This window comes from Sardina pilchardus, chromosome 6 (assembly GCF_963854185.1).
Source record: "Sardina pilchardus chromosome 6, fSarPil1.1, whole genome shotgun sequence".
NCBI lineage: Eukaryota > Metazoa > Chordata > Actinopteri > Clupeiformes > Clupeidae > Sardina > Sardina pilchardus.
In genome coordinates, this window is record NC_084999.1 from 22,924,713 (window position 1) to 22,942,212 (window position 17,500).

Sequence of the window (17,500 nt, forward strand, 5' to 3'; positions counted from 1 at the left end):
AAAGTCATAAAAGTGCGAGGGGAGAGCCAATGCCCCGAGAACGAGGGAATAAGGGAGGGAGAGAAGAACGAACGAAAGAAAAAAGGAAAAGGCATATTTACAGGTCCAAAGAGACGGAATGTTCAGTGTAAACTGCGTCCGCTACTCTACAGCTCCGAGAAGATGCCAGAACACTCGGCCGTGCCAGCTGCATCCACATTCGAATGTAAATTTGAATTGAAGGAGGGAGAGAGCGGCGGAGAGAAAGAGAAAGAGGAACGGGAGGGCCGAGCTGAAGTTATGACCATCCTTTCTCGGGGGGGGGGGGACGGAACATCACTATGGCGACTGCGTTCCCCGTCCACAATAAACAAAAACGACCAACGACGACAGAGGAGGCTCAGGGTGCGTGGGCGACAGACCAACAAAGACCAGAGCTCTAGACATACCGTATACACACTCAAAGAGTTTATTCTCTCTCATTCTCTCTCTCTCTCTCTCTCTCTCTCTCTCTCTCTCTCACACACACACACACACACACACACACACACACACATACAATTAACAGTAAATGGTTAAATGAGATATCTAACTCGTGGGGATATACATTTGAATCCAGCTGTTTAAGGAGGACCTGTAGAAGTTTGTATGTATTTGTGTGTCCCACCCGCTTGAGAGGAGGATGTGGAGGGGGGCGTGGCGATTACATAACAGACGACTTCAGTAAGTTCCACATCTTGTTCTCTTCCCAGTGGCCTTGTGCAAACGGGGATAAGTGTATCCATCTGTCTGTCGCCACAAACCTCCACCACCGTACAGTATAATCAACTCTTTCACAAACCAGTCTCTCTCTCCTTCTTTCTCTTCATCTCTCTCTCTCTCTCTCTCTCTCTCTCTCTCTCTGAGTTTGTGTTATGTCTGTGTGCGTCTTGGTCCGTCGGTCTAGCTCTCCTGGCCACACGCGGCCTATCTCTCTCAACGCCACGTTGTTAGCGCGTCCCGTGCTAAGTTACAGTGGTGCGCGCTGACTGAGGGAATGCTACTGGAGACTACTGACTGAACAGGCTGTACTCAGGGCACTCCAGGAGGTGCTTGTTGTTTGCCACACACAAAGAGAGAAATAGACAGATAGAGACAGACAGAGAAAGAGACAGATAGAGAGAAAGAGACAGAGAGAGAGAGAGAGGGGGGGGGGAAGAGACACAGAGAGAGAGCACATTCCATGCATACTGCACCTCGTTCATCACTGAGGGTCAGGGTACTGTGGGCCAACACCACCCAACAGTTTTAATCCCCTTGGTGCACCATATCAACTACGCGCAATGACCAAAGTAGCTCATGTTGACATATTCAACTGTTACTCTGATGAGCCTATAATGTTAAGGTGTGTCAGCATGCAGAGGCATAGTGAAGGACTTTTCAGGCAGCATATCATTTGCCTGGTTTATGCCCGAGTAGACCACACGCATGCGCATCTTCCAGAGGTGCCTGTGATAAAGACTGAACTGACGTATGTGCTTCTCTATGGCAATGACCCACAGTTGCATAACTCATACCCACACACACACACACACACACACACACATGCACACACACACACACACACACGCACAAAACGCCAAACAAGGCAAAGGCCTTATCTTTGTGGATGCTTAAATACACAGTGCCTATCAACATTCCAGCGCACACTAGTTAGATCAAGGACACACACACACACCACAAGGCACAGTTTCCCTCCTTCACTGTACATTGATATACGCCACCATTCATACATCAAACAAGCACAATTCTAACTAAATGACTTGCAGTCCAACCTCAATCCATAAACGGACTATCACAAATGCCACGTGCCACAATACCACATTGGCACACAGTTCTTGGGAGATATGTGTACTATCTAGACCTCATACTGGTTGTTGAGAGATTTCGGTTATGTGTGTGTCCTCAAAATAACCTTTTATTAAAGTAATCTCCTTTAAGCCTTTAGATTTAACACTTCAAACATTTTGAGCATCTGTTAGTCACCATGACAAAACAAAACAACCCTCTCATCTGCCGCTTCATCTCTAGACAATACACAAACAAAGCAATTGCCACCATGCGGTCAGATACTGTTTCAAAAGCCACCCACTCAAACAGTCAAAACACACTCGATGGCATGCGCAGATTAGACTATAGTATAGTATGTAGGCTGACTTTAAGGGACTTTACCTGGACTCAGAAACACACACGTCTTCTCTCCTCTCTGTAGGACTGTGACTGTGGCTACGGTCACACCGCGTGTCAGGAAAAGGGCCAGCAGTGAGGCAATATGTGTGTGTGCGTGCGTGTGTGTGTGTGTGTGTGTTCCATACAAGGCAAAGAGAGCACTGGCCAGAACATCACCACACCTCAGCCCAGGGGACAGGCTGGAACCAGGCGCACACACACACACACACGTGCGCGCGCGCAAAGACACACGCATGCACGCACAGACACAGACACAGACCAACACACACACACACCAACACATGCGCACACACACGCACGCGCGCACACCCACTCACACACACACACACCCACCAACACATGCACACACGCGCGCACAGACACACGCACAACAAATACACAAGCATTGTCTGTTACGGGGCTGGATTAGATGTACTATTTGGTGAGTGCCAATGACTGTGAAGCTGACAAAAGCAACTTTGAAGCTGTTTGCACGAGTCTAAAGCTACTGCTCACCAGTGAAATCAACACACACTCACCTGCAAACACGAGAGCTCTTACATAACATAACATAAAGCCTCTCTCTCTGTCCCTTGTCTTTGTGTACGTGCGCGTGCCCATTTTCCAGCCGCTGTTATGAAATTAAGTTATGAGAGCCCTGAGAAATGTAAACATGCAGACGGGCAGAGCTAACTGGAATGATACAGAGAGAGAGAGAGAGAGAGAGAGAGAGAGAGAGAGAGAGAGAGAGAGAGAGAGAGAGAGAAAGGGAGGGAGAGAGCAGGAGAGAGGGAAAGAGGAAGAGATGAATAAGATGTATCCTAGGTGGTGAATGTGCCGTATAAACTTAAACAGAATTTGAAGAGGACCAAATAAACACTAATCTCTCTCTCCCTCCCTCCCTCCCTCCCTCCCTCTCTTTCTCTCTCCTCCTCTGCTCGTGTTACAGCCTCTGAATGCAGGTTTGGCTCCCACATAAAGCCAGCGCCGGCCGAGAGGAGCCGAGCAGGGGAGGGAGGGAGAGGAATGTGCCCCTGGACGGCCTCCAAGATGGAGAATTCAGCAGAATTATAGACAATAAAGAGAAAGCTATAAAACAACAAGTTGTCTAAACACCTGTGGAAACTCAGTGAAGGATACATAGGCGAGGACTAAAGTGTGTGTTTTGTGTGAAAGCGAGGGGAAATTGAAAGCGAGAGACAGAAAGACAAAGAGAGGGACGTTGTGTTGAATACCAAATAAAGGCCGCGCTTTCACTGACAGCTGAACAAAAAAAGCCCAGTTAATCTGTCACACACACACACACATGCACAGAGATAGAGAGAAAGAGAGAGAGAGAAATACAGAAAGAGAGAGAGAGAGAGAGAGAGAAGAGAGAGAGAAGAGAGAGAGAGAGAGAGAGAGAGAGAGAAAGAATCATAGTGTATCCACTGTGTTGGTTACCTGAGGCCTGGTAATACCAGGAGAGGCTTCAGGGGACTATATGAGCTCATAGACTAGATAGAAACAGCACTGCAAACAAACAGTCACTAACACATGGGTGGGTCAGGATCATGCACAGACCATACAATCAGCTATAATAGCCTCTGATTTGGCACCAGACACAACCAGACACCCATCAGTCCTAGACCGCTTGTTATTGCGTTACTGGATTACTGAGTCTGAACAGAGTTAAGTCGAAACTAACGACAGATCTCGGGACAACAGAATTTCAAGAGAGGGTCGTTTTCAAATAGGTTCTAGTAGCGTACTGTAAATGCTCATCACTTGACTTTTAAGTATTGATATTGCAATGACAGCTCATGGTTCAATAAGAGAGCAGAATAAAATAGACTTATCATAGTATATTATCTTACAATCTAGAAATAATATGAAATCTTGAAATGAAATGTTTAATGTTTTTGTGCTCACTATGACAACCTAACATGGACCTCAAGGACAATGGAATAGAACCAACAGAAAACCACACTGTGTTCCCTCTATGCACTGAGGAATTTGAGATTGTTGTGTTCTGAAATTTGAGACCCTGACGAGAACACTCTCATCCTGCCGCCCAGGCGCTGGCAGAGCCTGCACTGCGGTTCTCTAGCGGAATGGGTGCCACAGTCACGCACCTGAGAGGTGATGGCCACAGTCATGCTGTTTGTCTGCCCATGTGTATTTGCATATTACCCAAATCACACCAGAGAGGAAAGGAGAGTTCTGTATATGGGATCATAACAAGTGTCTCTCTAAACACTAATTGTATATGGAATGACATGGTTTCATTATTAGAAATATAAATAAAGAAATATAGCCTAAATATAACTGCAAGCAAAAAAATATGACTTTGAAAACAAACATTTTGCTTTTGGATTGAAATGTTTTTGCGATGCTTGAAATAATTGTATCATGCAGTAATGGTTAATGTCAATTGATGAATGTACTATTCAGAGCAGCATTGCACAGATACAATGGTGATGTTTGTCTCTGTATAAAAGCCCTGACATTACCGTTTACAAGCGTAGGCCGTAAAAGGGCCGGAGGTGACGTGTCCAGAGGTGTCCAGGCAACAGCCGTCTGACCGATGTGCGTGCGCTTAGTGTGATCTATGGACGTATGTGTGCTCTCACTGTGTGCGCTGCTGTGCGCCGACATGATTGCATGACATGAGCCGTCCTCCGCAAATATTTGATGTTCTCCCTCTCCGTCAGCTGGACCGAATGTCAGCAAATGAGCAGTTTGCATCCGAGACAGATAAGCGAGTGACAGGAAAAGATAAGTGGGAAAAAAGAGAAAGGGGAAAGTAGCCTATACTGTGTGTGTGTGTGTGTATATATACACTGTATATAGCCTATATATATATAGAGAGAGAGAGAGAGAAAGAAATAAAGAGAGAGAGATAGATAGATAGATAGATAGAGAGAGAGAGAGAGAGAGAGAGAGAGAGAGAGAGAGAGAGAGAGAGAGAGAGAGAGAGAGAGAGAGAGAGACTGCACAGACTCAGCAGGTTTCAGCGAGGTATGACAAATATGTTTTTGGCCTTGTGTGTGTCGCTCCTCTTATGTAACGTCCCACTGGGGGCCACTCCATCACCAGCTGGGGAACACTTAGTGAACCAGTGGAATGATCCCACCGCAGCAGGAAGAACACACACACACACACACACACACTCAGATGCACACAGACACACACACTCAGACACACACACAGATGCACACAGACACAGACACACACACAGACAGACACACACACACACACACACACACACACACACAAACACACACAAACACACACACACACACAGATGCACACAGACACAGACACACACACAGACATAGACACAGACACAGACACACACAGACACAGATGCACACACTCAGATGCACATAGACCTACACACACACACACACACACACACACACCAGGAACAACGAACTGAAGGTAGGTTAGGTCAAGAAAATGGAAGGGGGAAAAGGCAAAAAAGCTCTGGACGACACCGAGGTCTGAAAACAAAGTCATCGCAGTGCTTGTGTGAAGGGATTGAGGTTTAGTGCATACTCAGGAAATTCACTTTAACTGAGTGAGCGTGCGTCTGTGTGTGTGTGAGAGCGACATTTATTCAGTTTATCAGGTGTGATCAAGCACAAATATGTGAGTTTTTAGAATGTCTGACATCTAAAGCATGTGACAAAATTATGTTGTGGATATTATCTTCAACAATCAACAGCACAGACATACGCAAATGTCCAGCCTTCAAATAATCCAACAGACAATGATGTCCATCAAATCATTCTGACAGGTCAGTTGTGTCTGAATGAGATCATTGATTTAATATTGTTGTGTGGTCCCTGACTCCGGGTCACCAATCAATATGGTGACCAAACATTGCCAGGGGTCCGCCATGGAAGTTTTGGAATGTTGAAGTTTCCTGCAGGTTGACATAACTTCCCCTTACCACAGAGTCACTATGGAAACTATTTCAGGAAGAGACAAAGTGTACCATCTCATGGCCAAGGCTGATGAAACAGCTTTGATTGAACACTAAAAACAAACATTCCCACCACCTGTTGCTGGGAAACTGCTTCCATGCAGTGCACATTAATTGCACAACATAACCGTCGCATTGCTATCCTGAGCAGTAAGTAAACCATTCCCATCTCTAGGCAGACTATGGATTTGTTCACACATCAAAACATGCCAAGAAGCAGGTTTGGCCTTAAGCCCCCTAACACGCATAGCCTACTCGTGTGCCATTTTCTTCTTAACCTCCTCCCAAGCTGTGCCAGTCCAATTAAACTCTTCACCTGTCCACCCCAGCAAACCCTGACCAAACACACACACACACACACACACACACACACACACACACACACACACACCACACTGTCCTGACCCCAATATAACCATTAAAGATCCATAGACATGAAGGCGTGTAATACTAGGCTACTGCGCATTCAAATAATGCCGGTTAATGATTTGACATGGTTATCTTCCGCACTAAGCCAAACGACAGTTTTATTAGATACGCAGCAAACAGACTTTCCCCAAGTCTAAGCCATGTGTCGTGCCGTGACGATGACCCAGGTAGTCGTCCGAGCAACAGATGTTAGTAGGCTAATGCCCGCGGTGACTGTCCAACCTGATGGTAGTAAGGAGTTACTGCACCAAACATCAGGTGGCACTAAACCAGATTAAGCATCTGTTGAACAATATGCTGAAAACGTTCACGTGAACAGCAAAGCCTATTCTAAAAGGCTATCTCTGTTTAGATGAGTTTGTGTTGTTTTATAAGTTCATTATTCGTTTCTTGTAGAAGTTGGGGAGCAAAACTAAATCAATCGGGAAACTAGAGATAGATCGTCTGACGGATCCTTAGTGGCAATGATTGGAGGCATGTTTTAAATTAAATCCACAACTATGGTATAGGATAGCCTACACAAGTATGACCAGAGGGGATAACTAGCAGGTCAGTGAAAGTCTTTAGACAGCAGGCTACAGTACATCATCCCATTGCCAACAGTTCGTGATTAGTGCGCCCAATGCGCCACTTACATGTACAGTACACCTGAGCAAAGGATAGCGTGACATTCGCTATCTTCCGTAACCATGCAGTTCCAGCGTAATCAGATATGAAACTTGCATAGACCGCGGTGTTGATAAAATAGGCCACTCTCCCCTTTATCGTGAAACTTGAAAATAGCCCAACCACACATAGGCCTAAACAATGTTTATTAATAAACACAAACACTCACCATTCTGTCTTCTGTTCTGATGTCATTGACTGTACACAAACTCCGCGTGCTTCCACTCATCTTCACAATATTTTCACGAAAAGTTAAACAAATAAATAAGTAGGCTAATAATAAATGATTAATTTAACGAATCTTGCACGGATGCGAGTCAGTTTCAGCCTATCCACCCGCTCACAAATTCACTCAAACGCGAGCTCCTCTTCTGAGATGTTCTAGGTTGATAAAAAACTGCTCTGCTTTACGCACACCGGGCAATAAACGGTTTTGAGACACTCCCCTCCCTCTACCTCGCTCTCATCACGTCAGTCACTGGCTAAACCGAGAATTCGCGCGTGACCTCACCACTCAAGCAGCTCGCTCTCCCTTACATAGCCTGTCCCGGTACGCCCCCGCGAGGATGAGCACTGAGCAGCTCACGGAGGCGCGCCTGAGCACCTGCAAAAAAAAAAAGTTTTAACTTGAGGAGGAGGAAGACAAAGAACACAACAATAAATCGTGTTGCTGCTGCTTACTAGTTGTCAAAAAAGTTGATTTCTTATTGTAAAAGGCCATATGGTCTGTTAAGGCGTGATGTAGGGTAGCCTACTGTGTGTGTGTGTGTGTGTGTGTGTGTGTGTGTGTGTGTGTGTGTGTGTGTGCGTGTCTGAGAGAGAGAGAGAGAGAGAGAGAGAGAGAGCGAGAGACAGTTATCAGGTGTGATTGAACAAAAATATGTGTGAGGTAAGGTTTTAAGAATGTCTGTCATCAAAAGCATGTGGCAAAATTATGCAATTCATATAACAGCACAGACAAATATGCACAGAAATACACACAACACACCCATTCAATATACGCAGAGCTGTTGACCAGCCCTCAAATGATCCAATGGAATGCTGTCCATAAACATGTAATGACACACAGTCACATATAAACAATTCTGACAGGTCAATTGTGTGCAATAACATCCATTTAGTGTTGATTGGTGACCCTGACGTTTCCACGATGGCTGGCACACCCCTAGATAAAGTCTTTAGTAAGATAGAATTACAGAAGCTTTCAGCTACAGTCTAAAGGGGAGGGTGGCTTCCAGTTAGCCCTGTTGATACCACACCAGTGTCTGCGCTTGAAAAGGAGGCGAGGAGACATCACACAGAGAACATTGTGGCCTCTTCATCAAGCAGTCCCTGAGGAAGAGCGCTTTCCAGGCAACTGTGAATTGAGTCAGTGAGTCTCTCTCTCCCTGAAACTCTTGTGCCTTGAATTCCTCAGAGATTTGAGAAACAACTCACCACTAGTGTCCTCATTTCTAGACTTTGGGAAAAATACTTTCTAGACTTTGGGAAAAAGAAAATACAAGGCCATTTCAGAAAATAGCCATGCTGTGTTTAGTGTGTCATCACTGTTTTCCTCATTTCTGGATAATAAGTAATTGCTGTCTTGACATGCTATTAGCCTGTCTATTCTGTTGTCTATGTCTATTCAATTGTCTATATATATTCAAGCCCTCAAACATGTGGTTACATGGACTAGCTTGAATTCTAACAAGCAGTTGCCTACGTGTTGTGAAAGACAGATTTCAACACAGCCCATGAGAACACATAATTGTTCTTGTGTGGAATTCTGCCATTGGCACCTATAAAGCATAGATGCAGTATGACAGTTTAATAGCACACAGACACAGACACAGACACACACACACACAGACACACACACACACACAGACACAGACACAGACACAGACACAGACAGACAGACAGACAGACAGACAGACAGAGACACACACACACACACACACTCTGTAGAAACAAAATATTCACAATGCTTAGGATTTTCACTTCAACGCTTCAGGAAGAATGGTCAAAAATGCCCATAAACACACTCCTAAACCTTGTTGAAAGCCTTCCCAGAAGAGCTGAAGCTGTAATAGCGACCAAGGGTGGACTGACATCATATCGAACCCTATGGATTAAGAATAGGATGTGACTGAAGTTCATATGGGGGTCAAGGCAGGTGACCCAATACTTTTGGCAATATAGTGTAGTATAATAGGTCATTTGAAAAAACATTTCAGTAATAAATGGTATGATAACACTGATAAGACACTGGGAGAGTGGTCAAGGAAATTAAGATAAGAGGCAGATTTGGCATCATTATTTTCAGACCATTGCCCTGGTCTGTTCAATTACTTGTACACAAAGAATAGAAAGTAGATTTGAATTGCCTGATTATTAGCACACGTAAAGCACAACCTTAACGCTTTTTCAATAGAGCAATAGAGGAGAACAAATAAGAATGCTCCTCTGGTATGCTTAAAATAAACCAAATAGGGTTATCTCTATATAACCTACTGCATCTACAGTATATATGACTGAATGGCAGAAGAACATGCTGCTACTTGTTGGTATTGGCTGGTGCCCTAATCAACAAGACCACAAAGAAGCCAGCGAATTTGCGTGTACTGTAATAAGAAGCCACTGGTTTATAACTGTATCTGCATGCACTGTGATGAAAACATGCCTGTGGTTGTATGCCATGACTTCCTAAGAAGTCTTTCTGGTCTGTTGGCACCTTTGAACAGGAATCAAAAGGTCAGCATTCTGGGCCTGTGTCCAGCAGATGTAAATCCAAGCGTGCAAGCCGTTCTCCCGCTCCATCTGAAGTTCTCAAGCAAACAACATACAGTACAAAGCCCAGCCAGCCTCCACACCCTTTACAGCACAACACTCTAATTGCTGAAGCAATTCTGGATCAAAACCATAATTGCGCCACAATGAAAATCATTACGTGGAAGCCCTAAAGTGTGGGTGGAGAAGAATGGTCGGCACACGTCTCCGAGGTATTTGAGACAGTACAGGAAAGAAGCTTACAATGAAGCCGCTCAAACAGATCTTCTGTGGAATTCTCTTAGCGGAGCCTTTCCGAAGAAAAACATCTCTCTCTCACCCCCAGTCTGGCAGACACACACACAGCCCAGCCTTCATTCAGTTGGCAAAACAGCACTCTGAAGTATGTTGAAGACATGCCGTTTCCTGTAAAACTACCGCTTCCTATTAAAATAGAAAACGGTGTGGCGCCATAATATGCTGATCACAATTCTGATAAGCTCAAACATGTGCATGTCCCTTTCCAAAAGTGGGAATCAAGGACAAATATGATTTAACATCTAATAGTATATTGTTAGACTTCTAACTTCTAACAATAGTATATCTCAATTATAAACTTAATATTCTAAATGAAGAAATGAAAAATTAACATTTGTTTGAATTGGACATGCAAATCTGTATGATGCATATGGAAAATATGAAAAAGACTTGACTGAAACTATTTATTTAACCAATCCCATACAGGCACAGCCGCTAGACCCACCTAGTCTCTTTCCACCTGCCACTAATAACCTATAATTTCATGAGGGCTTGTCACAACACTCCTTTATCAGTCTGGAAGGGAGAAGAATGATAGGCCGCGCTATAGGAGGCCATCACACCATCTTTGTCTCTGTACCTTTTCTCCCCTTTATTACTAATACCATTTCCAGCATTTATGAGCGATATGTTGCACAGGGTCATTCATGACTTGATATTTAATATAAAATGATTAGACAGTGAGTACAGTAAGGGAAGGACACAGCTTCATACTAGAAAGGCTTCCCACACCCTGCCTCAAAGGGTGGGTTGGCTGACTTCATGACCTCATATAGGATGTACTGTATTATCAATCTGAACACCACAGATCCCAGGCCAGACACTGAATGACTTAATTAGTGACATAGTTGTTAATTCTTTGATACAAATCGAAATATGGTCTTCCTTGTTAACATACCACTTTCAGGATCGTTTGCATTCCTATGTCATAGATCGATCTTATCTGAAAAAAACAAAAACAAAAAAACAATTCTGAGTAATGAATGGTATGATAACACTGCAGTTCCATGGAAGAGTGATCAAGGAAGTCAGACGCCGTATCATCGTTTCCAGATTGTTATCTTGGTCTGTTAAATCATTTATACACAGAAAATAGAAACCAGATTTGAATTATCTGATGCAAATAACAGCACATGCGAAACAAAACCTTGAAGCTGTCAATAGACCGATAGAGGAGAACGAATAAGAATGCTTCTCTGATATGCTTAAAGTAAACCAAATAGGGATATCTCTATAACCTACAGTATATACAGTATGACTGAATGGCGGAAGAGAGAGACACTGAATGAGTATTTTTTAAGACATAAAAAATATTAAAACAAACCTCATAAACATTAACAAAAACATATAAAAGTAATCAGGTGGTGAAAAACAAAGATGATTCGGTGTATACTTCTGATCTGATTATCTTAAGATCGAAGGTTCCTTAAATAGTTTGTGCAGCTCTGTGGAGAAAGGAGACTAAAGGTTATTTTTAATAGTCTTCGGCGCTCTTTGAAAGAGGTAACACCCGCTGATAATGAAAAACACTGCTCTGTAGCAGCCATGAATTCTTATCATACCTGTGCACCACACCTCTGTGATCTAATAAAACATAAGACCAGTTCAGCTGTAATCCTCAGGCCTGGATATGCATCACACAATGAAATCATAATCTCCCCCGTTCCTTTGTGCTGGAGACATACAGTGGGGTTAATTATAGGATCCTGACTGTAGAATGTGACTAGTCAAGTAAAGGGCTCCGAGTCATCCACACAAAACCTTTCTTACTATTGTGCACATTCATGCCTGTGTGAAACAGTACCAGGAGAGCACATTCCTTTGCTCATTAATAATGTTGTGGGCAATCCACACAGAGAAAGGCCATAATGGTGGTTTCTTTCTTCTTTCTAAGGGAAAGACAGTGCCTTTCTGAATTCCTTTGAACTCTCTATCTATCGGTACATGTTGCTAATAAAATGTTTTTAAAATATGAATGTTCTTCATGAGACTTACTAGTCATAAAAAAACACTCTGTAATGGTCATGCAAGGGTCAGTCATTTAGGCGCCTGATTAAAATATGAGTAGCCAGGGCAGGACACCTACTCATGTGGGAATGAACAATTGTTTCACATGAAGTGGACTGTGTGAGCTGTTCTTGGTCTGGTCATCAACAGAGAAACTTTCATTCAGGGATCAGCTACAGGTGCCAGTAACACTTGGGATTCTTGAATGGACTGAACAACTTCCAATTATGGATCAAGGGATCCATTGTGAGCAGAGCACCCAGTAACAGGCAGGCAGAGTGAGGATGACGACTCATTCATAGTTTGGCAAAAGCAGATATGTTCCCTACAGTCTAGTTGTGGTGCCATTATGCACCATGATGCTCTATGGTAGCAAGGTGTATGTCATACAGTAGCCTACAGTAGCAGTTACCTCAGCGCACTCAACACACATGGAGTGTATAGAGAGCTGTCAGTGAGGGTAGTAGCAGAACTAGTGTGCTTCATAGCTTAGTAGTCACCTCAGTGCACTATGGAGTGTATAGAGAGCTGTCAGTGAGGTTAGTATCAGTGATAGTGTACTTCATAGTGTAGCAGTTACCTCAGTGCACTATGGAGAGTGGAGAGAGCTGTGTCAGTGAGGTTAGTAGCAGTGATAGTGTACTTCATAGTGTAGCAGTTACCTACAGTAAGTGCACTGTGGAGAGTGGAGAGAGCTGTGTCAGTGAGGTTAGTATCAGTAATAGTGTACTTCATAGTGTAGCAGTTACCTCAGTGCACTATGGAGAGTGTAGAGAGCTGTGTCAGTGAGGTTAGTATCAGTGATAGTGTACTTCATAGTGTAGCAGTTACCTCAGTGCACTATGGAGAGTGTAGAGAGCTGTGCCAGTGAGTTTAGTAGCAGCAGTGTGCTTTACCTCGGTGAGGAGGGCTCTTGAGGGCTGCTGCTGTCAGTGTACTCATGGTTGGGTTGGGCTGGAGCACTGGGGCCCAGGAGGAGAGATGAGAAAGGTTACAACACTACACACATGAATAGCTAAGCATCTGACTCAGGCCATGACCTAACACACACACACACACACACACACACACACACACACACACACACACACAGCTGAGCAAGTTTGTGAAGCCATGGGCCACAAACGCAGAAAGAGATGACAGAGAGGGCGAGAAAACAGACACTCTTAATGTGAGCTCGGTTCAGTGATGGATGTGAGCAATCAGGTAAAACACGAAAAAGGGGCGAAATTAACTTTGCATGATCAGGGCTACAACAGATGACAGGGGAGTCATATAAGGCAGAATGACAGGGGAGTAAAATAGGGCAGAACGCTCCGGCTCTCCCTGAGATGGTAAACATTGGTAGTTAGGGGCCTACTGTACCTGTGGCTTCCTAATCCCCTCTGGCCTGAATGAAATCAAACAACAACCAAGGCAGCAGCAGCAGAATACAGGGAACAAGAAAACAATTCATTTGTGAATCAATACACCCATATAATAATTCTGCCCCAGTGGTACAGAGACGCCATTCAGAGCTCAGAATCATTCTGTAAACAGTCTGAGGAGTTAACAGAGAAGGGCTTCAAATGTACAACCTCCACATTGATGGTTTTGGGATTTAGAGGCCCTCTCTACCTTTTGCAAGTAGAAAGATTTTAGCTATTTGAGTACAAAATCAGTACTGAGTACTATCTATATTCTATAGCTTTGAGATGTTCAAGTCTATATTCAAACACAAGGATCAAAGAAAGACCGACAAAAGAAAAACATGAAACGATATATTACTGCAGCAATCATGTTGCATATTGTTTTTTTTATTTAAATAGAAAATGATTTTATACTGTAAAAATACAGATTTACAGTTCCAAACAACCCTTATTTATTATTTTGTACCATGCCATGTATGAAAATACTCCACAAGAATAAAAATACAGCAAAAAGCATCTCTACATTAAGGTACCATTTTCCATGTACAAATGCATTGGACAAAAAATATTCAATTATAAATTGCATCAATGAATTAAATCACATTAAATCAATATGTTTTCAATGTAAAGGAAAAGTCTACTTAAATAAAGAAAGAAAAAACATGTACAAAACTGAAGTTAACCATTTTAAAATCCTTTGGAATGACCATGCAAACAGAATTACAACTGAGAGAGAGAGAGAGATGATAAAATCAGCATGATGATTGTAAGGCATTGGTGTGAAATTACAGGAGCACAGTTAGTTGAGTACAATAGTCAGGGGTGCATAGCAGAGTACTTGTGCAGAAGAGTAGGAGACTCAGGCATAGACGGGTAAATAGTAGTGATAGGTAGAGATACAGTATAAGGTAATAATGCTGACATCCTCGGCTGTAACTGAATGGTGCAACCCCACCACTGCATAATAATTTTACTCTAAAAGCAATGCCCCAACATGGCCTGCTAATGGTCCATTATGACTATTGGTATTACATAAAAATAGAGAAAGATAATGAATGAATCTCTCTATACAGTAAGTGGTTCAGTTGCATCAATTTCAGCACTACTGTAGCAGAACCATGCACACACCAAGCAAGGCGTGGACGTTGCTCAGCCATGATCAGTAAATACGTGTTTTTGTGTGTGTTCAAGCAAAGATGCCAAAAATGGCATACAATACAATAAGACAAATCTGGACAGAACGATTAGGAATGTTAAGAAGTATAAATTAGATTATTGTTTTTATGCTCGCATTACACATACAGGATACTGTGCTAAAGATTTTCACTTCATTACATTACATGTTATGTATAGAGGAATTACTCACATTTACAAACTGTTATTAATGGCATATTATTGCAAGTCATACTTCTCTGAGAAGTACAGTGTGTCTACTTAAAACAGGCAATTGGCTTTGTAGTGACAGACAGTGCACCGAAATTCAGACTTGTACAGTAAGGGCTGGGTAAGATTCAGCACAACATATACAGAATACAGAAGGCTACTCTACAGTACTCATCAGTATGATCCCATCAGCCTACAGAATGCATCCAGAACATGCATCTACTCTATGGTCTGTCATAGGTTGCTGGTTGGCAGTTCTTCTGAAATATCTTTCGCATGGTTGTGGGTTTCCATAAACGTGCAACTATGACACGTCAAACTGAGCCCCATCATTAAATCGCATGAGCCTGGTGATGTTGCTGCTCTGCAGTGGTCAGTTGAGGCCTCTGTGCCTTTGTGAATTACAGGGCAACCTATGGGGGCTGGGCCTCAGAAGAACCACTGGACCTTTATGGTTATTTAAATTATAAGGTTACAGAGTTGACGTGAACACAATCTTTCATCAAAGTGCCGTCGGCAAACTTTAGTGTCTCTCCTTATGAATGTAGTGTCATTGCAGTGTCACCCTTCAAGCGTCTTTGGGTACCGTGAAAAGCGCTATATAAAACCTATGTATTATTATTATCATTATTATTACATAGCATTTTGCTTCAGGACAGCAGTGCCAGATCTTCTTACCCCGTGTATTACTACAGGAAGTGCCTGTACAGTCGGTTCTCTGATGTTTGTCTCCTTTTGCGGCTTACCGTCTACGCCAACGTGCCGTTATTGCTCTGTGTGCTGGTGTGTGCTCGGCCAGCTGAACGCTGCCCTGTGGTGATAATTATGTGCTCCCTCACAATACAGAGGATATCATTATTGCTCTGTAGTTGGCGTTTAGTGTACCGTCTTGTTATTGCTACTACGTTGCTGTCACTGAAGTGCGTCACTTTGTCAAGTCTGTCGGTGGTGTACAGTATCAGGGAGCTTGTACTGTAAGCCCACAATGATGTTTTGCTGCAGAATGTGCTTATTAAAAACCAGATTCATACGTGAGTGTGAGGAATGGGCCGCTGTGTCTGTGGTAGCTGCCTGGCTGAGGAAATGGTCATGACAGGTGAGCCTGTCAGGCACTTTGATCTGCGAGAAGACCACTCGTATCTCTCGACTGATTTGGTCTAGAAGACCACTTGTATCTCTCGACTGGTTTTGTCTAGAAGACCACTCGTATCTCTCGACTGGATTTGTCTGTGAAGACCACTCGTATCTCTCGACTGGTTTTGTCTAGAATACCACTCGTATCTTTCGACTGGATTTGTATGCGAGAAGACCACTCGTATCTCTCGACTGGTTTTGTCTAGAAGACCACTCGTATCTCTCATCTGGTTTTGTCTGCAGTCAATGGCCAGTGAGGGATGTGGGAACTGATCAGGTTTCAAGGCCGCAGTCCCAATTCCCTCTTTCCCAGTGGAATGTTCATTGTGTTCATAATACCCTTCCCTTCATCCCTCCCTCCCTCACCCACCCATTCTCTTCTTCTCTTTCTATCCCCCCCCTTTCTGCTCTAAGCTTCGTCGCTACGTACAGTAAACTCAGGGAGTATCTACCTCTCTAGCTCTATCTACCATTATTGCTTAATAGAGTAAACTCCAGTGTATCTGCCCCGTTCATACTTCTAATTAAAACATATAAACTAGCCTAAATCCAGTGCTGTTACCTGTGCCCCAGTGCTATTAGCATTCCCTCCCTTTGCATGATAACTCCCAACCCAAAGCCCCCCCCCCGCCCCCTCCTTAGTGCTTTTCCAACCCTGTACATCCCCTCCCCTCAACCCTGTAGAACCCCACCCCTCAGTCCCGGGCACTCCAAGTGAGTCCCATAACACCTTTAAACTCCTACAGTCCAGAGACGGGAAACCTGGCTTAAGAAAATACGTCCTACCAAATACACTACTCACAAATCTAGCTTTTGGGTAAAATTACATTTTTTAGTTTCATTTTCAGAAAGTACTGAAATACTGAACTGTTGGACATGCACATTCAAAGTTTAGAGAAGGTCACATTAAGTTCACTTGTAAAGGTTATAATGGAATTTAGGCTTATCCTGAAATTTTACCCAAAAGCCGAATATCCCTGACTTTTTTGTGAGTAGTGTATTTGTCGCAACCGTTCACTAAACAAGCAGATTCTGATTTGCTCAACTCTTCAGCCAGGTGGATGAGCGGACAAGTGAAATCACCTGTGTTAGGGGCACAGGTAGAACCAATACATGGTAAGATTTACTTCCTGAAGCCGGGTTGTCCCATCTCTGGTCCGCACGCCTCCCTCGGCAGCCCCTGCTACCCTACTGCTCTGGTGTAGACGCCAGCTCACTCAGACCCTGTGCTGCCACCTAAAGTGTC

The 17,500-nt window shown here is 43.5% G+C and overlaps 2 protein-coding genes across 3 annotated transcripts in view; both read right to left on the reverse strand.

Annotated features, from left to right (window-relative positions):
• Nucleotides 1–7,642, reverse strand: part of tuft1a (tuftelin 1a) — a 15,136-nt gene extending 7,494 nt beyond the window's left edge. The window contains exon 1 of the mRNA XM_062539107.1: nt 7,422–7,642. Within this exon, the coding sequence (XP_062395091.1) occupies nt 7,422–7,481 (60 nt within the window). The 5' untranslated portion in view covers nt 7,482–7,642. The remainder of the gene's footprint in view (nt 1–7,421) is intronic.
• A 9,312-nt stretch (nt 7,643–16,954) lies between these two features.
• The window catches only part of LOC134083016 (cingulin), a 39,531-nt gene continuing 38,985 nt past the window's right edge, over nt 16,955–17,500 (reverse strand). For both annotated transcript variants that reach the window (XM_062539109.1, XM_062539110.1), the window contains exon 21: nt 16,955–17,500. This exon is cut by the window's right edge and continues 512 nt beyond it. The gene's annotated coding sequence lies outside the window, so the exon portion shown is untranslated.